At 44.2% G+C, this 27,439-nt stretch overlaps 1 protein-coding gene across 3 annotated transcripts in view; it reads left to right on the top strand.

Moving 5' to 3' along the window:
* Positions 1-27,439, top strand: part of CACNA1E (calcium voltage-gated channel subunit alpha1 E) — a 296,087-nt gene that overhangs the window by 148,861 nt on the left and 119,787 nt on the right. For all 3 annotated transcript variants that reach the window (XM_060009746.1, XM_060009755.1, XM_060009763.1), the window contains exon 7: positions 9,283-9,386. In XM_060009746.1, coding sequence (XP_059865729.1) covers positions 9,283-9,386 — 104 coding nt within the window. The remainder of the gene's footprint in view (positions 1-9,282; positions 9,387-27,439) is intronic.

Below are 27,439 nucleotides of genomic sequence, written 5' to 3' on the forward strand. Positions count from 1 at the left end.
CAGCACAGTCTTTGTAGAACACAGTGGACCCTACACAAAGCTCTCACAGTGCAGAGGATCTGTCAAGCCTTGTGCACCCTTTGTCCCTGGGCCTCAAAGGAAGGGTCTTCTGAGACTCGTGTCTTCTCTCATTCTCTGAGCTCTTACTGGTGCTTGACTTTCTTGCAAAAAGACGTTCAGTCTCTGGTCAGCCCGCCGTGTAGAGGGGTGATGTGTGTTAGCTGATCATCATAGGAAGCATCCTCTCTAAGTGGCCTACTTTGGCCAGCCTGCATATGGTGGCATCAGAACAACACACTCGCCTTTTCCCAGAGCAGTGCAGCATCCTGGCCTGGATGGCTCACTGTATGGTCGACTGTCCGGCTTCCCAGTGGCCCCAGGAACGTCAGCCTCCTCGGTACCCTGCTGCAGTCGCTGGGCAGGAGGACCTCCTCTTTGGCTTTTTTTTCCCCCCTATATGTTTTCTCTGACCATGAAAACAAACAAAACAAAAACCACTTAGTTACTGCAGAAAAGTTGCAAAGTATAGGAAAAGTATAAAAAGATTTTTAAACAAAATCACTAATTTCTACCCTGCCTACCCCCCACCCCCAGTTATCATAAAATCCACATGTGACCCTGAACCATATAAACAACCTATACAGTTTTATTTGGGGAAAAATTTAAACCCTCTATTGTAGAAGTTTTCAAGCATACACACAAGTAGAGAGAATAGAATATTGAGCCCCTGCGTAACCCAAACCCAGCTTCAACAGTTAAAAGATCTTGAAAGTATCTCTCATCTCCATTTTGGGCTTCCGGGCCAGGGCTCAGAAAGGGAGGTGATGATAAACCTCACATAACAGTGATTTTGGAATTATTAGGATTTAACCAAAGAGTTTTTAGGCACAGCAGGGCTCCGAGCTCTGTGGGTTTTGAGGCTCTCACTTGGCGTGGACAACGTCACGGCAGCCTTCCTGGTCAGATGTGGCACTACTCATCCTCCCTCACTTTGACATTTATTCTCGAGTCTTCTTCCCAGGCGTGTGGATGGATTTTCACGGACACGTCAATACCTGTCTGCCCAGCACCAGTGGTGCTCACCGCCCACGTCCAAAGTGAGGCAGTGCTTACTGGTCCATGATGCTGAGCAGAGCTCCCAAGGGTGGTCTCATTGGAATCACGCTACTGCCTGTGGACCAGGGTGGGCGAGCTGTTATTTTCTGGTTCTCCTCTTTGGCTGACTGGTCCTGCTCTGTTTTTCCACTAGTCAGAGAAGGGGAAGAATAGGTGGTGAAATGCCCAACAGGAAGTCCTCCTGGAGGTGCTTTGCATGTGGGCTAAGGCACTGCTGCATCGGTGACGGTCACTGGCAGTCCAGGCAAGTGGAGAAAGTGGCTGCTGGCCATCAAGTCCGGGAGGGTTTGGGAGGGCCAGAATGCGTAGAGAGTCTTGATTACTTGTCACAGGCCCCTGGCTAAGCCAGATGCTGCCTTTGGAGCTTGTTTGTGGGGGGGAGACTGAGCATATGCATTAGATATGCTCAGGGATCTGAGACATAATGAAATGCCCTGCCTCCAGGACTGACAGGTTCTGCCTCCTTGCTGGGTGGCAGCAGGTGGCTGTGTTGCACTCGGGGCTCTCTGTCCTCACTCTTTTCCCCTGCTCCCCCCACCCTTCTTAATTGCCTGGGGACTGGGAAGACAGCTTTCATGTTCTGGCTGCCGGAGCCTAGTGTTGGCTTTCTTCTTGAATGTGGTTCTCCCCTAGAAGGTGGAGACAGTATGGGTAGGATTGCTTTTAAGAGATCTGGAACCAAACGAGATATGGAGAGTCAAGTGTCCTCAAGAAGTTGACCCACTGTGCTTCTAGATTGGGACCCCTTCACTTTGCTCGCCTGGACCTTGGTTTCCTCTTCTACCAACTGGTGGGTTGGGCAGTGTGTTCTCATAATCTTCCAAGACTGTGGCTAGCATTCCTGGTATACAGGAAACCAGATGGCACGATCCACAAGCTTTACTCGCCCAGTGGTTGCACGGTATGCTGGGTGGGCATTGTGTCCTTTCACTAAAATGTGGGTGTGATCAAAGGGCAGTGACTCTGCCCTTAGAAACACCATCCACCGTCTATCTGTGTGACTCAGGGGCAGGATGTTACCTGCTTTGTAAGGCTGGTCAAAACCCTGATGAGAGGGCTTCCCTGGTGGCGCAGTGGTTGAGAGTCCGCCTGCCGATGCAGGGGACGCGGGTTCGTGCCTCGGTCCGGGAAGATCCCACATGCCGCGGAGCGGCTGGGCCCGTGAGCCATGGCTGCTGAGCCTGCGCATCCGGAGCCTGTGCTCCGCAACGGGAGAGGCCACAACAGTGAGAGGCCCGCGTACCGCAAAAAAAAAAAAAAAAAAACACTGATGAGAAAGGGATTTAATGGCTTAAGTCAGATTCCCTATAAACTGTCTCTGGGACAGAGATTTTTGTGGCAATGATTTATTTATGGACTGCTTTCGGGAGAAGCCTGTACCGATAGGAGGGAAGTAGAATAAGTCAGGAGAAAATACTAGGCAGAGGTGTGGTTGCAGACGTTTTAGCCTCAGTCGTATCCCCCAGGCGGCTCCACAGTGAGTTGTACCACAGAAGTTGTCCCATGCAGAGGTGAAGGGGCTGGGCCCTTGACACCCCTGCATCGGTGAGTTATTGGTTCCAGGTCACTGTCCCCCTCGGACAGGCATAAACTCCCAGATGAGGAGGGTCTGTCAGCCAGGGGCCAACTTCTCAGGAGGATCCAGGTGTGAGCCGTTAGCAGCCAACACTCAGAGCTGCTGGGGTGGGAGGGGGTGGGTACACCTGCTGGTAAAGGAGACCTGATGGGGGCAGCACAGAATCTGCCACATCCAGGCTGCTGAGAGCCGGACAGGGAGGGAGGCTAGGAGGCAGGGTATGAGGGGGCTATTCTGAATACAAGTCCCTGAGCAAAGAGGGAACGGGGATAGCTCAGGACACGCTGGGAAATGCTCAGATGTGATTTTCCAATTAGGCCAACGTAATTGATGGTTATAGAAGTCAGGAGAACGTCACATTTGAGGGAAGTAGATGGTGCCTAGGAAGGGGTGAGGGAAGCCCTGGGGTTATATGGGTGCTGGCTGCACGGTTATGTACGTTTTGAAAAAATCCAGTAAGAGTGCCCTTATGATTCGTGTATGTTTCAGTACAACATCCGCACGGGGCCCCGGGGGCTGCTATCGCAGGAAGGCAGGAGTTCATTCCCAGAGAGCATTCCCTGCCCTCGTTTTTCTTCTCACGTGTCCCCTACCTCTTGACACTTCTGAATCTTTTATTTTTTATTTTTTATTTTTTGCGGTATGCGGGCCTCTCACTGTTGTGGCCTCTCCCATTGCGGAGCACAGGCTCCGGACGCGCAGGCTCAGCGGCCATGGCTCACGGGCCCAGCCGCTCCGCGGCATGTGGGATCCTCCCGGACCGGGGCACGAACCCGTCTCCCCTGCATCGGCAGGCGGACTCTCAACCACTGCACCACCAGGGAAGCCCTGAATCTTTTTTTTTTTAATCGAAGTGTAGTTGATTTACAACGTTGTGTTGGTTTCAGGTGCATAGCACAGTGATTCAGTTACATATACATATATATATATATATATATACACACACATTCTTTTTCAGATTTTTTTCCCTTACAGGCCATCACAAAACATTGAGTAGAGTTCCCTGTGCTCTCCAGTAGGTCCCTGTTGGTTATCTATTTTATATATAGTAGTGTGTCTATGGTAATCCCAAACTCCTAATTTATCCCTCCCCACCCCCCTTTCCCCTTTGGTAACCATAAGTTTGTTTTTTATGACTGTGTTTTGTATGACTTCTTAATCTTAACCTTCTCCTCCTCTTTCTTTCACCTCTATGATAAACCTCTTCTCTGCCTTTCTGACCTCTGCTGGCTGCCTCCTGCCAAGGTAGTTTCTTAGACTTTCATGTGACTCTTTACTCTGAAAGCTTCAGCAAATCCTTTCCTGACCCCCCCTGGACCAGATCAGACGCACCTGTGGGTCAGCTCCCTGGTGGTCCCTTCATCCCACTCATCTCGGTTTAAAGCCGCACAGCATGTGTGAGCTCACTTATTGAATGTGGTTCTCCCCATGACACTAGTTCATGAAGGCCAGGACCTGAGACTGCTTTGTTCATCATTATCCCCAGTACCTAGGAGGATATCTGTTGCCTAGTACATGGTCCACAAATTTGTTGAACAAAATATGGCCTTTAGGCTCTGAGACATGGACTCCGAGTCCCAAGTCCCTTGGGATGAAAAGGAGCTGTACGCTTGGTGCTGGAATGAAGTGAGGGGCCCAGGCGAGGCAAGTCAGCTGGGCAGTGCCAGATGCCCAGGCGTCATTCCCTCAGGGGAGGTGGTAAGCAGTTGGATCGTCTTTGGCCTCCTTATTATATTTTTGTGTTAGCCTGTGAGAAGACCCACCAAAAAGGAACACTGTTAACTTTATTTCCTCCACCTCTTGCCTCTCTGAACTTTCTCTCCCCGGGATGGTCTGCAGAGGCCTAGGACAGATGCTTTTGCTGAGACGAATGGCCTGGCCTCTTTGACAGCCCAGAGTGGCTGCTGCAGCCCTCCCTTGACCTGAGCTCACTTGGCAGTTCCAAAGCTCTCTCTTTGAGGCAGAGCCTCTAGGCCAGCAGTTCACAACCGAAGCCAGTTCTTGCCCCCAGGTGTTTTGGCAGTTCCCACTGCAAAGAATTATCCTGCCCACGATGCCGATGGTGCCCAGACGGAGCCTGCGGCAGGCCAGGCCAGGGCTTGCCAGCGGGCGCCACCTCCAGCCTGGGAAGCAGGTGTACCTGAGAGACCTTTTTTTTTTTCCCTCTGAAAGGACCCTGGAATAAGTATCCTCGTTTTTTTCCCAGCTGCAATTCACTCAGCCTCCCCACTCAGCTATATGTCATTCAGCCTCCCTGGCCAGAGCTGCTCTGTGAGAGGCGTGGACATCCGGGAGGAGGCCCTTCAGCCTGTTTTCTGCAGAGCCTTGTGGAACCCTGGTGGAGGCCTGTTTCCAAGGATGGGAGCCATAGTGCTGCCTTTGCAACCCAGGCCAGGGCTGGGCAGGGACCCCCTGCCTCTTGTCATCTCCATCTCCATCCTTCTTACCAGTCCTCCTCCCACCCCTGCCTTCCACCATCTCCCCCATCACCCGGAGATTAATGTGATAATTGCCATGTGTGCCTGTTTACGCAGGGAGTGGGTGCACTCACCACCCCCAGTCAGGCAGGTTCCCAAAGGAACACATTCCCACTGTGTCAGGGCTGGTACCCGCTGAGCACTCCCTGTGCAGGGTGGGCCGCCACCCCCGACCGCTTTCTCTGTCATCAGCCCCATCCTGCGCACGTGTGCGCGCGTGTGTGTGTCACTCAGGGAATCAGCAGGTGAGAGAGATGGAGGGTAGCCTGCTTGCCAAGTCTAGGGGCTTGACTGGGTCGGTGGGAGGAGAATCAGCATCTTAAATAAGAGGACGTTGCCCGAAGAAAAGCGCTCTCATGTACTGCCTGCCACGGAGTGGGTGTTCCATGAATGGTGGGGAGGAGGAAGCTGGTACTCTGTGTGCAGCTGTCTTTGCAGTGAGGGGCTGGTTTACACTTCAGCTGCTCCACAATAACGGTCTGGGCAGGGAAGGGTCCGCTCTCCTGGGGCCAGAATCCAGTGGACCATGTTTGGAAAGCTGTAGGTCTCCTTCCCCGGGATCTTGCAAAGAGTACTTAGCACAGCTGTCCCCTGGCCCTGAAGGAAGAGTTGCTAGGGAGAATGAAGTGTGATGCTCCCGCAGGCAAGGCGCTTGGGAGAGTCACAGAAGCAGGGGGTACAGGGGAGACAGAAGGAAAGGGAGAGGTTCTCCCTCTCACACAGGCAGCCCCTCCTCTCTCCCGTGTCCTGCTGTGTCACAGGCACACATGCCCACCCCAGAGGGAACACAGTCACAACTCTGCAGTTGAACTGGTACCTTTCTGCTTGGCGCTCCTGAGTCCCACCTCATATGGTATCAGGGCACTTGCTGGCTTCAGAGTTGTCGATTACTTTCTTCTTTTTTCATCTCCAAAGACACTTCAGTAGTTGTCTCTTCTACACTGGACAGTTTTAAGGTTTTAATAACGATGAATCAGAAGGAGATTGAAGCTCTAATCAGCATTAGAAAGAACCTTGCCATTTTGGAGGAGGGAAGCATGAAGTCCTGGGCTTGCCCACTTCCTGCTGAGGTGTGTTCCCCTGTCCTGGTGGCCTTGTCATCGATCCACTGACAGGCATGGGAGGTGGGAGTGTGAGGCCACCTGGAGAGGAGGAACGGGAGGGGCTGAGGGAAGAGGAAGCCGGAGGGAGAGGCGGAAGGTGTAGAGAGGGTAGGGCAAGTCTATTAAAAGGTTAGTGAATAATCTCGGGGAGCTGTCAAGCTGCTTTCTCCAGAAGAACCTTGTAAGCTGTCAGTCATCCTTAATGACCCCCTAGGGTTATTAACCCCCCTAGCCGCTGGTGCTGAGGTCCTCCCAGATATTCTTTTTCTCCTTCTCTTCCCTTTCTCCTCTGTTCTTCTCATCCAACAGGACCCAGTACCATGGTGGATGACTTTTGTTTTTTCTTTTAAAGCAATTCAGACAAAACTTGGGGAGAATATCAGAATGAATTTTGTTGGGCATATTTTAAACACGAGAATCATCTTACTCAAATTGTGGTCATTTATTGATTGGTTGAGCATCTATGTGTGCCAAACACTTTGTCAGATGCCAGATACAGAAATGAGCAGACAGTGAAGGCTCTTGCCTTAATGTAGGTTAAAGCGAAACCAAAACATTCTCGCAGCACACTGAGGAAAAGGACACTCTCCATCAGCAGGATTTTAGAGAATTGGGAAGCACATTCCAGACTCGGGGCCTGTGAGGGAAGTCCTTCTCTCCCTGTATCTCACAGGCTGTATTTCCTGATATGTTAATAGACTGCCGTTGAAAAGGAGGTTTTGTAATCAAGGAAGCGTAAGAAATGATGGAGGAAATAAAGTTAATAATGTTCCTTTTTGGTGGATCTTCTCACAGGCTGACACGAAAATATAATCTGCTGTGTTTCCCCAGTTTCTTTGGTTCCAGAAGCTCACTTTCCACAGAACACATGAACATCTTACAGATTGCTAGCAACGAGGAGAACACAATTTGGGAATTGTTCTTCACTGTGCAGCATCTCTGGCAAATAGTCACCCAACCGAAATTGCTCTAGCCGTCCTCAAAACGTAGCACAGTCACTCCTGGGACCAAAAACAGATTAAAAGTCACAATTTCATCATTGCCATTGCTGACACCAACTAATGTGTACTGGCAGCTGAGCCGTGATCTGGGTGCTGGGAGCAGACTCAGTTCTTGCTGCCAAAGAACTCTCAGGGTGGGGCTGACTGTCTGAGCCATGGGGTGAATGAAACTTGTTGATCTGGATGGAGCACCACCGGTGAACCATCCGCGCTAACCAGTCTTTACAGAATGTTGCATTTATAGTCATGGATCGAGATAGAGCTAGTTATACAAAGATCATTCAGTCCATCCTGTAGCTCACAGGAAGAACCGTGTCTCAATTATCTCAGAAAAACTAGCTTCCTATGTCCATTAAAACCCCCTGTGGCCCTTGGCATCTAGTTCTTCTGCATCTTCCTTCTGATATCAGGAGAAATTTTCTCCGCGGTCTGACCCAAATCTGCCCTGCTTACATTTGACTGAGGAGACCTGGTTGAACCAAAGAGCCTAGATCTTATACACTGAAATTGGCAGGTCTCTGCTTTTGTTCATACAGTTCAGAAGGTGTTTGTTTGTTTTTAACTTTTATTCTGCTTCATTTGCAAACGTATCTCTCTGAACAGCATAGGGGCAAGACAAAAAGACACGAGCCTGGTGAAAGAGGTTGCCTTAGAAGCTATTTTTTAATGGAAAAATCTACTGTACAGTGATAGCTGCCATGATCAGTGGGAGGCTGTATTTTATAGACTGACATATTTGAATGGGAGGCAGAAGGAAAATGAGATAATTTGGGGAAAAACAAGATAGACTGTCATAGAAGTCCATGGGAAGCAGGAAGACAATGAATCAAAATATGTTTGCAAAGTTAGTAGTGAGAGGGAGAAAAAGGTAACTCACGGGGATAAGAAACACTTTGCAGTAGAAATTCCGAGTTCAGATCTTCATTTCACTAATTTAGCGTGCGAATTTTAGGCGTGGCATTGGATTTGGATGGCCTTGGTTCTCCAGTGAATTGGGAATAAAATATCTTTGCAGAAACTTTTGAGTTTCAAAGAGGTATTAAAGTTTGTGTGTGAGGGGTGGAGTGGGATTGGGGGGATTCAAAGCCCTGTATATGTAAAATGCAATTCAGGTGGACTTGTTAGGAAGATTTGGGGTTGATATCATGAGGAGAGACAGTCAAGGCAAAGCTTAGTTGAGAGGTCCATGTGTTAGGACTTTTCAGAATTCTCCAAAACTGTTTAAAGGTCCTTAATGAGACATCCTGCTGAGAGTTGCTTTATGTTTTGTTTTTTTTTTTTGGCTAAGACATGTCGTATAATCCTCCCTCAGCCCCCTACCATTCAAGGGCCTTACGTCTCACTTGTGGTACAAGAATCCAGAATATGGGTTTCCATGCGGTTTTTAGTTCACTGTGTGTTCACATTAGAGAGAGCGCGAGGGATCACTCTTCAAATCTAGATTTATTCCTTCTTTTACCAGAGCCTTCCCAGGGCCAGGCCTGATCTAGCTCTGTACTATTGGACTATGATGGAGGAAGGAAAGCCAGAGCCCAGGGTCACGAGCTGAGCAGGATGTGGGTGACATTAATCTCTCCCAAGCAACCTGTCACGGTGTTTGCCAGCCCCTGGAATAAAGTGATGGACACGGCCTGCCACAGTCGTTTGAGAACTTGCCCAGTTTAGAGTACAAAGGCTTAGAACCCACATCACCAAACACTGTAAAACCAGTGATTATTTGCATGATCTTAGAAAAGTATTTTACCTTTCTGGGTTCAGTTACCTGCCGAGTGAGGGTGTTAGACCATTCCAATTCAGGATGTTATGTGTGGCTGACACGGTGCCCTTCACAGCGTACATGGAGAACATGAGTTAATCTACAACCACATTAAATTGGGAGTGAAGTGAGGCAGTGTTTAACCGTATTGCGCTGTGCTTTTTCATCACCCTATATGTGCTGCAGGAACAGAGGCCTTCACGTGGCGGGTGGTTCTGATGAAGTATTAAGGAACCATTTTTCTTCCTTTCAGACCAATGATGCCTTAGGAGCCACCTGGAATTGGCTGTACTTCATCCCACTGATCATCATTGGCTCCTTCTTTGTTCTCAACCTCGTCCTGGGAGTGCTTTCTGGGTAAGCCAAATGTCTCTCTCTCCTTTCTAACGATAAACTAGTGTTCCTGACTCCTTGCGGATCCATTCCTGTAACCTTCATCAACTGGGCAGCCCCTATGTGCTAAAAGCTGTTCTAGATTCTGGGAAGGCAGTCGTGAACCGTTGTTCTAATCATCTTTAGTGTTCTTAGGAACTGAAAAGTCTTTAGACTGGTACAACCTTGAACATGGTAGCTAACGCAAGTCCATTTATCCAGCCATCCTTTCATTCTGTCACTCAACAGAGACCTTCTGTGTCAAACACTGTGCTGGTTGATAGACATATGATGTTTAATAAGAAACAGGCTTTACCCTCAAAAGGTTCTTACTCTATTGTGTATTGGACATCAGATTCCATATCTGTGGCTTGAATTAGTATACATCAGTTAACAAGTACTGAATGTTCAACGCCATTGCAAAGAGCACATAAAGTATAAGGCACGGTTTCTGCCTTTAAGAAACTTACGTTTTGCTGAGAAGACAACACAAACACTTGAAACAGGGAACAGGAGTTCTTTTACTGACTAATATAAGATACAGTTCATTTGTTTTGGGGAAGGGACAAATCTATATAGTCTGAAGCTATCAGAAATGGTTTCATAAAGGATTGGGATTTTGCTTGGGATACAAAATATGTAATAGAATAAAATAGAATATATGGGAGTGAATATTCCAGGAAGTTGAGCACCACACCATAAGCAAACATGAAGAAATGGGATTCATCATGGAGAGTGAGGAGACTAGAATGCAACCAAATTTAACTTGAGTGGAAATTTCATTTGGGAATTGAAAGGCTAAAATAGGAGGGCTAAAACAGGGCCTTAGAGAGGCTTTCATTTTTCTAAGCAAAACTGAACATAATCTCTTGTCTGAATGGCAGACATTCTTGAAATGGAAATTTATAAGGTGGTCCTTCTCTTTAAACGTGGCAGATTGAACCAAGTTGGACATCTCTTATAAGTCCACTAACACAGGAAGTAAATATTGAAAGGACACAGTGACAAAGAGAACAGGAGAGGGTATGAAAATAGATGAGAGATGTCAACAGAACTTTTGAAGCCAGTAAATGGTAACTAATCTAGTGGCACGAAAAGCTGAGGTTACACTGCCTCCAGCGAGGAATGCCAAGAAAAAAGCAAAATGAGAGAAAGGCTCATGAATTGAGGCACCAGGTATGTCTAAAAGCTGGGGTATGGGGGGGATTCTAGAACAAGAGGATTTTTCCCAGTTCCTAGATGCATTCTACCCGGTATCTTAGATCTCTTCCCCCAGACACTGCTCACAGGTGCCTGTCCCCCCCCGCCAGCCAAAGTTAGAAGACTTCCTCTCTGAGGAGGCTGAACCAGAGAAGCGTGGAATAGTAACATCAGGGTGGGGTTGATATTCTGTACTGAAAACGGGAGTGTTACATGAAAGTCCACAAACTGAACATCATGCTCCCAGCCCACTTCTACTTGGCTCTCAAAAATGTAGCAATGTGGTGGAGTTCACAGCCTTCCCCTATGGGGGAACTACCCATCTGAAGAGAAAAGATGTCTGTATCCTGATATTTGAGGGTAATCAGAGAAATGGTCCCATCCCTCACCTTCAGTGAGGCTCACCATATTAGTTTCCTGAGGCTGCCCCAACAAATTACCACAAACTAGGTGGCTTAAAAGTGTGAGAGAAATTGTCTCGTAGTTCTGGAGGCTAGAGGTCCAAAATCTGGCAGGGCCATGCTCCCTCCAAGGGCTCTACGGGAGAATTTCTTTGCTTCCTCTTCTAGCCTCTGGTGGCTCCAGGCATTCCTTGGCTGTGGCTGTGTCACTCCAGTCTCTGCCTCCATGGTCAAGTTGCCTCCTTCTCTTCTGTCTAGAATCTCCCTTTGCCTCTCTCTCATGAGGACACTTGACATTGGATTTAGGGTCACCTGGATAATCCAGGATGACCTCTTCATCTCAAGATCCTTAACTTAGTTACATCTGCAAATATCCTTTTTCCAAATAAGGGAACATGCACAGGTTCCAGGAATTAGGATGTGGACCTGTCTTTGGGGGAGGGGGCCACCAGTCAAACCACTACACCCAGCATTCTACAAGCCCCAACCATTCGTGCAGGAATTTCCAGTAAGCCTTTTGTGCTTTGCTCTTAAATATAAACACACAGCTAGGGGTCATCAGCATTCAAAGAAAAGGTCCAACACAAAAGACAAAATCAAAATAATAAATAGGAAAAAGGAACTTGAGGGAACATGAATAATGCAGGGAGTGGAAGATAACTTTTTAAAAGTATAATTGATATCTACAGAGATAGAAGAGAAATTATTTTATCTACAAGGCAGCAGATAGCTATTAAAAAAAGAGAACATTTAGCAGTTAAGAAGAGCTCTTGGAAATTAATGTAAAATAATTAGTGTAAAATTTATATTAATGTAAAATTAATTAATGTAAATATATTAAAATGTAATAAAAATAAATAGTAAACGGTTGGATTATAAAGTTGATGAAATCACCCAGAAAGTAGAACAGAAATAAGAAAATTAGAGGATTGGTTCAACATTGAACTAATAAGAATTCCATAAAGAAAATAGGGAAATCGAGAGGAAGAAATTAACAAAGAAAAATACCAAAAATGTTCTCAGAACTAATAAACTCATACCTCCAGATTAAAAGATCGGTTGAGACACGTGCAAGGATATTTTTTCTAGCATTAGTTTTTGATGGTGGGGACTTGGAGACAACCTGGGTACCTATAACTAGGAGAGTAGTTAGGTGGACATAACTCTTGGATGACATACTATGTGACAGCAGCAACAAAGACCATGTACATGTTAAAAACAGAGTTTAGTGAAAACAAGAAGGAAACAGTATAATACCATCCACATAAATTAAAAAATACATGTACACATAATATACAGTTCGTAAAAATTCATTCAGATAAAAACTATACATTGAATATAGTGTAATGGTTGTTTGTATGGCAAGGAGATGGGAGGTGGGTGTGGAGAAAAAAGGGAACAAGTGAGTTAATAATAAAAATGCCAACTGAGCACTCAACACAACAGCTGAGAAGAGACTACACCAAGATAAACCATGACATTTCAGAGCATCTGAGTAAAATAATATTCTGGAAGCTTCTGGTGCTTAGTAAGGAGATGAATTTTATCTATAAAGAATCAGGAATTTGGATGGCTTTGGACACCTCCATGACATTGAAAGTTAGAAACCGATAGAGAAGTTCCTAAAAAATTTTTTGGAAAAAAATTTCCAAGATAGAATGTTTATACCTAGCCCAAATAGCAATTATCTGTGAGGATGGAATAGCAGTATTTTGAGACACTTTCTCTGAAGGAGTTACTGGAGAATGTGAATCACTAAAAGTAAAGAATTAATTGAAGAAAGAGAAGGACCCCGAGACTCATGGAAACAAGGGATTCATTAGAGAGAAAGAAAGGAGATTTCCAGGATGATGATGAAGGGAACTTAAGGATAATAACTGTCAGAAGGCCTAGTGAGCAGCAAGTTCAGATTTGAGTAGGATGACAGAGGGCTCTAAAAATATGTTTAAGAAAACAATGAAATGAATATATTTCCCAATGTGTATTATTCTACCTATAAGAGTTTAAGTTTTTCTAAAACTATGTATATGAGTATATAAATATTTATATGTATTTGCACACACACACCAATCTAAGCAATTAATTCCACAAAATACAGAAGTGTTACCACTAAAGTAATATAAGCAAAGTAAGTACTCTATACCGCTCAGCTGTCAATCAGACATACATTGTTCACACTGGATTTTGAGATAGCCCCTATGGTACTATAATTGCCTTAAGAGGATGGGGGAGAATAAGGATGGGGGAGGAGAAGGGAATGTCAAAGACTAAAATCTTAGGTTCTACAGTGGGGAAGTCCTTAAGTGATAACTAAAAGTGAACTATCAAGGAAGAACAGTTGTGTAAGTATAATATTTATAAAATTGGAAATGAATACTAGAAGAACCAGGTAAAAGAGTTATAAGTGGTTGCCTTGGGGAGTCAGATTCAGGGGTGAGAAGGGGTGAGGCAGTGGGCTGCTATTTTTTCATTACAAGCTTTAAAAACTTTTGACTTTAAAACTCAACATGCATGCCTTGGAGAAAAATAGAAATTAAATTTTAAAATTACTGCACACACACAAAAAGTGCAGGATGAAAGGAGTGTATAAGACACTTCGTCTAGCATCGTGGGGGGAGGATTGGCCTGGAGAGAGACCAGATACAGGAGGACTAAGGAGGAAACAGCCATATTAGTCAACTCTGTGGTACTAAGAGCCTTGGGTGACTTGTGAAATGGTTATGAAGGAAGGACAAGAGACAGTGTGAAGAAGTTCTTAATAGTGTATGTCTTGAGTGGAGAGTCATAAGACATAATGCGATTTCTTATGTATGTACTCATTCAGTGAGCATTTATTGACATCCTTTATGCTCAATAGGTAATTCTCTCCACATAGCCTATAGCTACAAGTCACCTGCTCTACCTCAATGACTGCCCAGGAGGGACCTGACCATAGACTTCTTTCTTCTTGTATTTCTACTGAGGGGATAATCTCTTGTTTGTATAATCTTATCCGACATTCTTTGTCCTTACTTGTCCACGTTTTAGTTGAGAAAATTCAAGTCAGATCCTCACTATTGAATAACAGGGCATTGATATTCCAGATAAGGTTCCAGTGTGGGTTGAGGATGTGTCATAACAGAGCTGGAAATGGGACAGAGCACTGCCCTGAAACACAATTCCTGTCTGACCGTGTCCACTCTGATGGACTAGCTCTAGTTTGGAATTGCATCTTTGAATTCTCCTACATCCTTCTCTGGGTGGGAAAGCATGGGAGGTTGGGGGAAATGGGAGCTTGGGCATCTGACCGTCACGGGTGAGATCCTAACCCTGCCGCTTGTTAGCATCGTGCACTTGGACAAGTTACTCTGAGCCTGCTTCCTCCTCTGTGAAGTGGGATAGCCATAGCCCTCTCCCAGGCAGAAGCCTAGCCCAGGTCTGGCATGGAGTAGCCGTCAGCTCTTACACCCTTTGATATTATCGATGTTCGTTCACTCTGCCTGTTAGGTGCAGGTGGCTATCATCTGAGTAGCAGCCTGTGATGTTGGGCTTGAACCTGCCGCGAGGCCATCAGTTCCTCTCTGACCGGGAGGCGGCCTCCTCAGGCTGGGAGATGGAACAGAACTGCATGGCATATGCCTCCTTAGCACTTCTGGAGAAGCCTAGGAAGTGACAGCAGCAGCTGGGAACAGCTGGTGTGAATAAATTCCAACATTTCAAAGAGTGTTAACAATAGGGGCCTTACAGGCCGGGGTTGGAATATTTCTGTCCTGGTTTCTTTTTCTCGTTCTGATGCTCAACATGTATTGGGTTTCACTGGTGTCTGCAGAGGGTTCGGCAGCAGCTAGTTCTGTGTACAGGGCTGTGGGGGTGGGGTGGGGGGGCATGGGCTCTCTCTCCTGCTTTGTCTGGTTCTCACATGCCCCTGGAGGGGATGGAGGCGTTCTCCTTCGAGTAAGAGGTTGCTTGGGAGTTGCACTCATAAGGCAGGGAAAAGCTCTGAAGGTTTTATCTCTGGGATACATGTTCCCAGTGACCTGCAGGCAGTTTGAACGTTAGGTACCGAGGTTTCCTAAAGCAGGGAGAAGGCAATGGAAGGAGGAACCCCTCTGCCGGGCAAGTGAAGGAGAGTCCGGTGAGTGGGGGCAGGCAGCCCGTACCGGTGCTTATGGCCCACCAGGTGTGGAAGTGATGGTTGCACCTGTCCCAGGGGCATGGGCCTAGGTGGGAGGAGGGCTCAGAGGTCTGTTCGTCAGTTTCAGTGTATTTAAACAGGAAGTGTGGATAGAAGCTTTGTCGCATTTTTACTTGTCTCAGAGGAAATGGGATTTGATGAAAACCATTAGTTCAGGCTTGAAGAGAAGCAGAGCTTCCTGTCTCCATGGAAACAAAACAGGGCTGCTTAAGTACATCCTGAAGTGCAGTCAGGGGCCACAGGGCGGAAGGCTCATGCAAACAGAAAATGACCCTTATCCCATCGCCTCTGCTCTCTGCTCCCAGGGCTTCTGGAGAGAGGGAGGTAGGCTTGGGGGAGCAGCTGTGCTATCTCCAAACCAGGGCAGGGACAGCCAAGCCAGGGACTGCTTACGCATGCACACAGGGAGCATGTATGTGAAGCATGTCACAGTTTTCAGAGCACCTTTGCTTAGGTAGACACTATCTCTAGTTACAGATGGGAAGAGTGCGGTTTAGAGGTGCTAACCCCCCAGGAGTTGCTGGCAGAGGTGTGGCCAGAGGTAATAATTTCCCACCTTCTGGTTAGGGACTTGTTTTAATACACCTGCACCAGGTGGCCTCCATCCAGGAATACTGGCACCCAGTGTGGCACAACTAGAGCAAGCTGGCCAGTGGTTAACCTAGAATATCATCCTGACCATACAGATGTTGGTACGAGTTTTAATCTGCACCTACATTGAAGCATGTACTTATTCTCATACACTGGTCTTCAGTACACAATGTGACCTGGTACATACAAGGTAGGAGATGCCAAGGCCCACTGTCCAGGTCCTCTTGCCCTCAAGGCTAATAGGGAGTGGTGGACTGTCCATATAAGAGGAGGAATTCTTCTGGTCGCATCTCTTGAATGAGTGGAGTGGCTCCCATGACTGGCAAGATGACTGTGGTCCGTCTGTCTTGTCACCAACTCCTTTGCTGGGTAGGTTTGACGATTCAGTGCAATTCAGCAAAAGCTGATTGTGTGGCTACTGTGCTTAGGACACCACGCTAGACTCTGAGATTACAAAGATGAGTAAAAGAGATTGTAGATTAATTAAGGAAGTCATTCAAAATACATGTAATGGTGTCTAAATTCAATAGATCCAGAATTCTAGCCCTATCAAAAGTTAAAGGTTCATATGTCATGTATTTTGGGCACCTACTATCTTGTGAAGCATTGCTGAGAATACAAAGGTGAGTAGGGCCTAGGTCCTGTCCACAGGCAAGAGGCTAATGAATGTACCTTCAATATTAAATGTTGGATATCCTGACTCACCTGCCATTGCTTCCCTCTGGATGTTAGGAGGCGGCACTTGAGCATTTCCCAGGCCTGACTTGAGATAGGAATGGCTGGTGGTCTTAAGAAGGAAATTGTTCACGCCGAGATCGGTGGTCCAGATGAGCGCTCTGAGGGGTTGGTGGGTATCAGTTTGACCTGTGTGTGATCTTCCCGAGGCAGACTGACATCGAAGGAGACTGGGTAAGATAAGCGTGTGCATGGACCACACGGTAATTCTCCTGCCAGGATTCCAACACTGGAATCGACTGGGAGGAATTCAGCGAGCAGTTCCTGAGTGCTTGCTATATGTCGCTTGCTCCTAGGGCTGGGAATGAGATCAGACAGGGACAGAGAGCTGCTACCCCCAGGGAGCTTGTAGTCTAGGTGGAGAGGTAGAGAGATAGCACAGGGTGAGCATTTATATTAGATGGGGGCAAGGATCAGGCAGGGCCACCTGAAGAAGGTGACATTGATGCATTCTTTTGAAGAATGAGTAATGGCCAGCAAGAAGAAGGGAAGAGGACTTTCCATCAGGTCGGTAGTCAGGAAGGTGTATAATGAGAGGCCATTGTGAGTGACTGGAGTGAAGCATGTCGGGGGCTGTAGAGGAGGTGAAACTAGAGGCAGCGGCTCATCATGCAGGGCCCCTCCTGTGGGCTGAACCTGAGTTCAAACCTGACCCCTAGAGCTCGTGGGGGGCGGGGTTCTCAAGCTTAGCGGGGAAGACAGCCAGTTTGCATTTGAAGATGATTACCCTGGAGAAGCGAGATTAGAGGCAGGGAGACATGTTTGGAGCAACAGATGAAGAAAGAAGCAGAGAGGCAGTGAGGCAGAGGGGAGTGGTGATGGAGAAGGTGGACCAGATCCAGGAGGTGCTGGTGGGATGGGATCTGCATGACTTGGTGACTGTGTGGGTGTGTTTGAGTGTGTACTGGGGGTGGAAATAAGAGGGAAGTGTCTTGGACTACTTCTGGATTTTTTTAAAGTTTTTTTATTGAAGTATAGTTGATTTACAATATCGTGTAAGTTTCAGGTGTGCCGCACAGCGTAGGTATATATACAAAAACACACACATGCACACATATATATTCTTTTCCAGATTCTTTTCCCTTGTAGGTTATTACATAATATTGAGTATAGTTCCCTGCGCTATACAGTAGGTCCTTGTTGATTATCTGTTTTATACATAGCAGTGTGTATATGTTAACCCCAGCCTCCTAATTTATCCCTCCCCTAACCCCTCTTTCCCCCTTGGTAATCATAAGTTTGTTTTCTGTCTGTGAGTCTCTTTCATTCGGAATTGAGCCACTAGGTGGTCGAGGGAGAAGACAGGACAAAGAGGTTTTGAGGGAAAGAGTTTAGGTTTTGTACCTATAGGGTTTGAGAAAGCGTAACGCATTTTACACCTTTGGCGAGTTCACAGCAGTAGTGTAGGGTTTGTTTTAGGTTGATTTTTTTTCAAGCTGTAATTTATTGAGACTGTGCTATGCACCAAGCATTGTGCTAATCTCATGACACATATTGTTTCATTTAATCCTCACCATGACCCTTGAGTTAGTACTATCCTTTATAAATAGGATAGCTGTGACGGGAAGGTTTGGTAATTTGCCTAAGCTCACAGAGCAGCAGGTTCAGAATTTGGATGGAGGTCTGGCCGGACCCCAATACATCTTGCATATAGTTTAAATGTCCTTGTTAAAAGGAATTTATCTGGGATCTAGTATCGCAGAACTCGATGGAAATGAAGGGGCCCTTGGTGGCTGGTGGGACATATAGAGCTTTCCAGTCCTGCAGACAGAGATTTCATGTCACACACCTGTAATGACCAGAGTAGAGTGTTCATATTTCCCACCTTGACTGGAAGCATGCTCCTGGATGAGTTGCTTGCCCATGGGACTCCCACATAAAGCTCTGAGGGTTTGTGGAAAGCGTCTGCATTTCCCCAAGAAGCTGTTTTGTGTATCAGTTGTCAGAGTTGTACCCTAGAGTGTGATAAAAATTATTTGAGGCAGAAGGGACTGTAAGCGTAGTTTACTCCTGGCCTCCATGTTATAACCGAAGAAGTCTGACCAGAGAGTGAAGAGACTTTCTGAAGTCATACGCAGCTATTTAGCGGCAGATCTTGACTAGAACCTAGTCCTCTGGTTCCCTGTTCAGAGTGCTTATTTCCTCTGCACAAATGGGGATAGCTTAGTAGTAAATACAGGCTCTGTCAAGAGCGTACCTGGGTTTGAATCCCATGTCCGTCACTTGTCATCTGCGTGACCTTAGGCAAGGTGCTCCACTTTTCTATACCCTCGATGACCCGATGGCAAACAAGGATTCTAGGATCCACCATGTAGGATTGTTGGGGAAACTAAATCAGCTCATTCACGTTAAGTGTTCAGTACCTGGGAGATAGTAAATACTTAATCAGTGTTAGCTCTGAGTAGCAGGTTTCTTCTCTCCAGACCTTGGTTTACACCTCAGTAGGTAGGACTGGAAAAGAGTCATTTTTACTTACCAAGTCCCCCCATTGAGTCAATTAGCATGAACTCGGGTGTTTTCAGATGCCACTGGTCGGGCTGACCACCCATGGCACCCTGTTCCCTAGAGGGAATAGTAATGATGGATCATTGGACCACCCCCCTGTACCTCCACATGTGGCCATCACCTTGGACACTATACCTCCTGCAGTTTCTTAGCAATGCCCTCTGCTCCTGTGGTCTGGAGTAAGCCTTGCCCCCTTAGTTTTCCTTGTCGAATTCCTGCTCATCCCTCATCACCTGTTTCAGCTTTGACTTCCTTCATGAGATCTTTCCAGATCCATACCGCCACTCCCATTCTGCAGTTAGGATTAAAATCTTTCTCCCATATGCTCTCATAGCACTATGTACCTGTCCATTAGAACCTATTACTCAGTATAACATTACACTATTTTGTTATGTCACTTAATAATAATAATAATGCTAAAGAAAAGAGCTAACATTTATTGAAAGCTCGCCATCTGCCTGATACTGTGCTAAATACTTTATACACATTATTTTGATTAATTTTATAACAGCCTCACGAGTAAGGTAGTATTGTTAACCCCATTTTATAATAAATGAGGAAATGGAGGCTGAGAAAGTTTGAGTCTTAAATATGACTTATCAGGGGGCAGAACTCTCCTGTCCCGCCCAGGACGCACCGTCTTCCTTGTATTGGAGTTATGAATGTCCCTGTCACCTGTTAGGTTTTATTCCTTTTTTTTTTATTGTTTCTTTTTTTTTTGGCTGCATTGGGTCTTTGTTGCTGCGAGTGGGGGCTACTCTTCGTTGCGGTGCGCGGGCTTCTCGTTGCAGTGGCTTCTCTTGTTGCAGAGCATGGGCTCTAGGCACACAGGCTTCAGTAGTTGCAGCATGCAGCCTCAGTAGTTGTGGCACACGGGCTTAGTTGCTCCGCAGCATGTGGGATCTTCGCGGACCAGGGATTGAACCCGTGTTCCCTGCATTGGCAGGTGGATTCTTAACCACTGAGCCACAGGGAAGTCCAGGTTTTATTTCCTATGTTGGAGATGGCTTTCCACATAATTGGACCTCTCTTAACATCTTAGTGCCTTATCTTGTGCTCAGTACATAATTGCTGATTGAAGGGAAACCAACTAACACCAGGCCCCTCTTGGAAGATTTCTTACCCCCTTGTGGCATTCTGGAGAATAATACTGCAGAGGACTATGAAGAGGCTGGTATCTTGAAAGTCAGGAGCACAGTCACTAGCATTGGGGATCCAGGGGAAAGCCCAAGAGCGGCTGTTTACTTTGCAGAGTGGTGGTCCCTGCTTGCATCTAACAGGTGTTACAAACATGCAATTGTCACATACTGAACATTTTTTCACATAGCTGTTGATCTTTTTCTTTCAGTTAATTGCTCATGTCCTTTGCCCATTTTCCTCTAGCCATATTTATCTTTTTCACATGAACTTAAAATTTCTATTTATATAGTGAGGATATTAATCCATATAAATCACATGTGGCAAATATTTAGGGAACAATCACTTAAGGATAGTTAAAGCTGTCATCCTAGTGGGAATTGTGGGCAACTAAGTCTGTTGGAAGCACAGAAAGACTAAAGCAGTTATTCTTTTCTTTTCTTTTTTTTACCGTAGAGCACTTCATTTAGAAAGCATTTCATGGGTATTCATTGGTTTAATTCTCATAGTGACTCTAGGAACTGTGTTGTTAGGAGACTGAAGTTCAAAAGTGAGCAAGCGACATGCCTGAAATCCTAACTCTAAGGGTGTGGTGTTCTGACCCTTAGTCCAGTGCTCCTGGTTACACAGGACACTTTTTCCCATTCTGGAGTTGGGTATTGCCAGTAGACTCTTTGCTGCTCAGCTTCTATTCAAGACATAGCGGTGTGATTTACATACATGCTCCAACAAACCACAAAATGCTCTTTGGAATTTAGTTATTAGGTTGACAAATATTTATTGAGCACTTACTATGTGCCAAACACTGTTCTAGATGCTGGAATTGAAAAATCCCTCCCCTCATGTAACTTATATTTTTGTGTTGCACATGTAATCTCTGTTTTCTAGAACATTACTCCCCATTTTAAGATGTACTAATATGAAGAAGTATAATCAGTGCCAATACCCTGAAATCACACTTGTTGATAACTTTATGAGCTGAGATTGTGAATGTGAAATGTAATGCTTTGAGAAGAAAAAGGCTCTAGGTCTCTTTTATTGTTTAAAATTTGTTCCCTCTCAAAAGTCAAGCTCTAGTGCACTCTTTTATTTATCTGGGGGAGCAGGGGCTGCACTGGGATAGATGGTTCTGAGGGCCTGGGCCAAGGTGGGAGGATCATTGTCTGAATATGTGTGTGGTGGGGATGGAGCAGTGAAGTCATATCTGGTAGAAACTAACAATCTTATCAAGAAAGGTCAACTCCGAGAGGCAGGGTCAAAGTGTTAACAGGAAAGGAATAGAGAAATCAGTGAGTACGACAGTCAAGATAAATCATCAAAACAAGGTACTGTTTTACATGGACTCATAATTTTTCTAGAGCAATTTGAACATTAGACCTGGAATTCATTAGGTGCCTTTTTGGTGATGAAGACTACAGCTAAATATAAAAATGCGTCCATTCTCTGTTGAAGGATTTTTCGTGCATTAAATTTTTAGTTGGCCAAGTTCTTAGGTGGCTGAAACAATACTGTTATCTCCTCTGCCATAACCTGAATAACTAGGTTCGAGATTCATTCTCGAACACTCTGATACCTTTATTTATATATGTGTGTGTACATACATACATTTGTACACACACACACAAATATACACACATATTTATATGCATACACACATACACACACGTATTTCCACACATGTACATGATGCTTATATTCATGCTCACACTTTATATACATGCTGTATTCCAGTCTTTGCTCCTCCATGAAGTACTTAATGACCCCGTAGGTGACTGTACAGTTCTCTGAATTTGCCTTGTACAGTGTACACTGTATTGCACACTTGCACACTATATTTAAGCCTCTTTTAAGACTGTTTCTGTCTTAAAATCCCATTTAAGTTATCTGTTTTTCAGAGGAGGAGCTAATTTGTGTTTAATAAAATAATATAATATAAAATTACATTTAAGAAGGTGGCTTATTACCAGGCCAGCCTGGATTTAATTCACCCATCTGCTACTGAGCTCCAAAAGGGATATTTTCACTTGGGTATCCCTTACATGTCTCAAACTTAGGATGCTCTAAACTGAATTCATTGCCTCATTCCCCTACTCCACCACTAAAAACACCCACTACTCTTCCATACTCTCCCTCTGTTATCTATTATCACTTTAGTTATCCAAGATAGTAACCTTAGTTAACCTTAGTCCTTTCGTTTTACTGATTCTCTGCATCTAGTTGCTCATCAAGACCTACTGATTCCCCCTTTGAAAGGTTTCATGAGCTGTATCGTGGACTCTAGCAATTGCCTCTTTAAGTGCTCTGCCTACTCTAGTGCAGCCTGCTCTCCATGATCAAAGCAGTCTTTCCTAACTAGACATCTAATTACACAGTTTGTGTACCTTAATTATTTATAATGGCTTTCTATTGCCTAAATAATAGGATAATTTATGTGTTCAGTTTTTCAACAAATAGGTATTGTGCTTCTACTGTGCCAGAAAGTGTTCTAGAAACTAGGAATATAGCAGAAAACAAAACAAAAAGTCTGCCCTTGTGGAGCTTGAATTCCAACACGGGGAGATTCTAAGTTGTTTATTCTCATTTAGGTAAATAAGAAGACAAACACTGTACTCGAAAAGGAATGCTTCAGATGACAAAGATGTCTGTTTTCCCTAGTTTCATCTTTAACTTGAATATTAATAAATGCAAATAAGATTTACTTTACTAAATGGAAATTTATCTGAAAACTATAGTATATAAGAATATCCAAGACATTTCTTAGAACAGTGAGGAACAGGGACTTTTCTCCAAGTAGTAAAATGTGTTCTAAAGCTGCAGTAATTGAAACAGTGTGGCCTGATGTAGTAATAGGAGGACCAAAATGAGATTCAAATATATATATATATATATATATATATATGAATTTACAGTGTATATAAGTGTCATTTCAAATTAGTGAACTTATTCAGTGAATTGTGTTGATAACTGGCCAGTCACTTGTAAAGAAAAAGTTGAATTGGCTCCCCATCTCTTATATCTTATACCAAAGTAAATTGCAGGTGGAGCAAGTACACGTTTTTAAAATTAAACTATAAATATTCAAAAAGATTACGGACTGTTTAAAACTCTTTAAGGGGGGAAGCCTTTCTAAGCATGATACAAATCAGTAAGCCATTAAGGAAACAATTGATAAATTGAATTTGTAAAAATAAAAATGTGCTGACTACCATAATTCATTAATAAGATCAAAAGACAAAATTTGAGTTAGTTTTGAATTTTAGATTGAGGTTTAGGGAAGGTGGTTTTTAAAAAAAAAAGGTGATTGATTAGTAATAAGACTGTGAAGAACTCTAGCTGTGGAGAGAAAGTGAGCATCTTAGGCACTGATGGCTGAAATGAAAAAGGGAAAACAGAGGTGAAGATTTTAGGTGGTAGAATAGTCAGGACAACGTAAATGATTGGCTGTAATGGGTGAGGGAAGATTATTTAGGATACATCCCAAGGTTCACTTGCAAATGTCTTGGAGAACTTTGGTTTTCCATTTACTGAGATGAATAATATAGGAAGAAAAACATCTCTGTTCTGGGATGAATATGCATTCAATTTCAGACAGAGAGTGTTTGAGGTTCAGGAGGGCCTAACAAGTAGATAGGATCAGCCAATATCTGTGTTTTGAGAACAGAGGGAGAACAGATGAGACACACTCTCAGAACATAGTAGAGAAGATGGCACAAATAGATAAGGTTATCCGTGGAGGGCATGTAGAGAAGAAAAAACAGAGCCAAGGATAAAGATTTCTAGAATGCTAGCTATTAAAGAGTTAAAATATCAAGATTGGTCAAAAGGATATCACAAAAGCATCACGTCGTAGAGGGCAAAGAAATACAGGATTTCTAAAAGGAATGAGAAAATCCCAAATGCTGAATGAATCATAGAGTCAATACAAAGATGACTAAAAAATAGCTGTTGAAGTTTTCAATGTGGAGGACCTGGCTAGCTTGTTTTAAAAGTTTGTTTGTTTGGTTGGTTTTGAAACAATTATAGAGTCACAGGAAGTTGAAAAACAAGAAGTGCAGGGAAGACTTGTATCCTCTTCACCTAGTTTCCCCAGTGATAACATCTTGCATGACTATAGTACAATACCCAAACTAGGAAATTGACATTGGTGCGATCTGTAGAGCTTATTCAGATTTAACTGGTTTTACATGCACTCCTGTGTGTGTGCAAGTGTGTGTTTGTGTGTGTGTGGTTCCATGCAGTTTTATCAAGTGTAGATTTGTGTAACCACCACCATAATCAAGACGCAGAACTCGTTCGTTACTCATGCTACCCCTTTATAATCACACCCACTGGCCTCCACTCCTCAACCCCTGGTAACCACTCAGTTGTTCTCCATCGCTCTAATTTTGTCACTTTAAGAATGTTATTTAAATGGAATTATACAGTATATAACCTTTTTAAATTGACTTATTTTTTCACTCAGCATAGTTTCCTTGAAAGCCATCCAGATCTTTGCACGTATCAATAGCTTATTCGTGTTTGTTTCTGAATAGCATTTCATGGTGTGGGTGTACCGCGGTTTGTTTTTCCATTCACCCCTTGGGAAGACATTTGAGTTGTTTTGAGTTTGGAGCTATTACAGATGAAGCTGCTCTGAACATTTGTCTACATGGTTTTGTGTGAACGTAACCATGAGATAAATGCCCAGGAGTATAATTGCTGGGTCATAGGGTAAGTGCATCTTCAGTTTTATAAGAAACTACCAATCTGCTTTCCAGAGTGGCTGTATCCTTTTACATTCCTGCCAGAAAAAGTGAGAATTCTGGTTTTTCTTTGTCCTCACTGGCTGGTTTTTAAAAATTAAATAATAATATACAATGAACACTAAAAAATATCACAATTTATGTGGAAATTTTAAGGTAATATAAGTAATGTAAACCAATGATTATTAGATAGATCATGTTTTTAAACATTATGGACCAAGAAGTTCTCAGAAAAAGAGAATAAACGGCAACAACAAAACCAACATTAGATGGATTGGAAAGATGAATGTGGAGTTAATAAATTTTAATTTTAATAGTTAAAGGCTTTAAAACAGGATAATCACAAACACATCTCCAACTGCTAGCTTCTTTAATCATCAATTTATTAAAAAGTCCAAAGAAATGGTCCTTGTCTTGTAAGACTTCTCAAAGCTTAGCCCAACCTACTTTTCTGGCCTCAATGCTATGTTCCCTCTCCTTTAGCCCTGCTACACGCTCGCTGTTCCTGGATGCCCCAGGTACACACACCTCCATTCCTTTGCCTAGAAAGAACCACCATATCCCCCTTCATACACCTGCCTTATTTGATTAGGAAACTCTGACTCATCTTTCAAGGTCAAATTCCCCTTAAGTACCCTCATCTGTGTTTTTCTTGCACTATTGGTAATCCTCTATTAGAGCACTTGTCTTATTTTATAGCTATTTGTGGAGGTCTCTGCCCCTTTCATAGGGTTATGAAAGCAGGCACCATGGTGAGCTCACTTTCCTTTCTCCAGCACTTGGCAAGCGTAATTCACAGGCATTCAGTGGGCTCCCAGTAGATACCCTCTAGTGAACAAATCAAAGGCCGTCTTCCTGTGTATGGGATGTCCGCATTTGTCAGAAATTTTCCTGAGATTTTGGGCACTGTTTTCAGTGGCTATAATTCCCTGAAACCCAAGTTTAACATTAGTTGAAGAGCAGAGCACAGATGACTGTAGCAGAACTCCATTCTTTTGCTGGTGTCAAGGAACAACTCTAACAATTGTGCTTAGACCTTCTCCATTACAGGGAGAAGGAGGGAACATTTGTCATTATCAGATTGATGGACATAAGCCACTGTATCAAATCCATGGCTGTTTGAAGGGCTTTTTAACAGATTTTTTTTGCTGACAAAATTTATCCCATATGCTCATTTCACTGTGGCTTTTATGCCAAAATCTTAGTTTTTTCAACATTAGAAAAATTTTTTTTGCTTGAACCAATGTCTCTTTTTCTTGTCTGTGGAATCTCATAGTAACTGATTTCACCACATAGAAATTCGTAATAGTATTAGAGCCTCACTTCATTCTGAGCTTATAGCCCACAGTCAAGCCCCTATAATTAGACATGTGTTCTGTGTGCTTGCAGACATGTGCACACTGAGGTGGCTGAAATAATACCTCCCAATTTCCCCGGTTGATAATCACAGTCTCTATAACTTGGTTATATACTGGGTACTTGGCATTTCTAGCTGTTACGTTTCAGTGCCGTTAGAGTTGTAGTTGAATTAAAAGTTCTTTATTTTCCCCTCGGTGTCAAGTGCATCACCACACTCTCAACACTTAATTATCATTGCATCCCCAAATATTCCTCATTTAGGAAAAATATTGCAATTACTCTTTCCTGGTGAAGAAGCAAACTCTGTTACGCAGGGAGAACACGGAGACGGTGTGTTCCATAGAGAACCCAGGAAATGAACAGCTATTGAGAGCTTTGAGAGAACAGGAGGGGACCCAAAAGCCTGTTAAAGGGGCCACATTACTCTTACCCATGTTAAACTAAACTTGATAACCAATCTGTTTACCAGCTGACAAATTCATAAGCTCAAGTTGACCAGACCAGAGGAGACCCTCACCAGAGTTGACTGAAATGGCAGTAAAATGGGACACGAATCTTCCCGACTCCTCCCACGACCTTGTGTGCTGTACACAGAGAAGTACCTCTTCCATCACCTTGCCCCTGCTTTTTCACATTATGCTCTTCCTTTAAAACAATACCCAGTGGTCAGATATAACACAAGGGAGGGATGATCTTATTAGCAGACATCAATGCCTCAGCCAGCAGGTGTCTGAGACCCAGAACTGAGAGGAGGAGATATGAGATAATTTTTTTAAGCAGAGGAAGGCAAGGAGAAGAAACACCCATTTGATGATTTATGGAGATTTTTTTTTCAGCACACATCTATTAAGCACCTGTGTTTGATAGTGGACGAGAAGTGGGGTCCCTCACCCTCATGAACTTCATAGTCATGAAGTTCTAATGGCCAGGACAGAAAGCAAGCAAGTAGCACCGTATTAATGGTACATGTTATGAAGCAAATGAACAGGCTTTGAATAACAGCTCTAACTCTTGTCTTAGGGTGAAAAACATCAGACTTGAGAGAGCAACATGGGTCTGACCTAGGTGTCAGATCTGTAGACATACTTTTCTCAGCCTGACACAAGGGTTCCCTCACTGGAGAGATGGCACGTGTTTTGCTCTAGAAGGACAGTATCTGTTATTCTGAAAATGTCACTTCCCAACCAATGGGGC

Source organism: Delphinus delphis, chromosome 1, assembly GCF_949987515.2.
Source record: "Delphinus delphis chromosome 1, mDelDel1.2, whole genome shotgun sequence".
Lineage (NCBI taxonomy): Eukaryota > Metazoa > Chordata > Mammalia > Artiodactyla > Delphinidae > Delphinus > Delphinus delphis.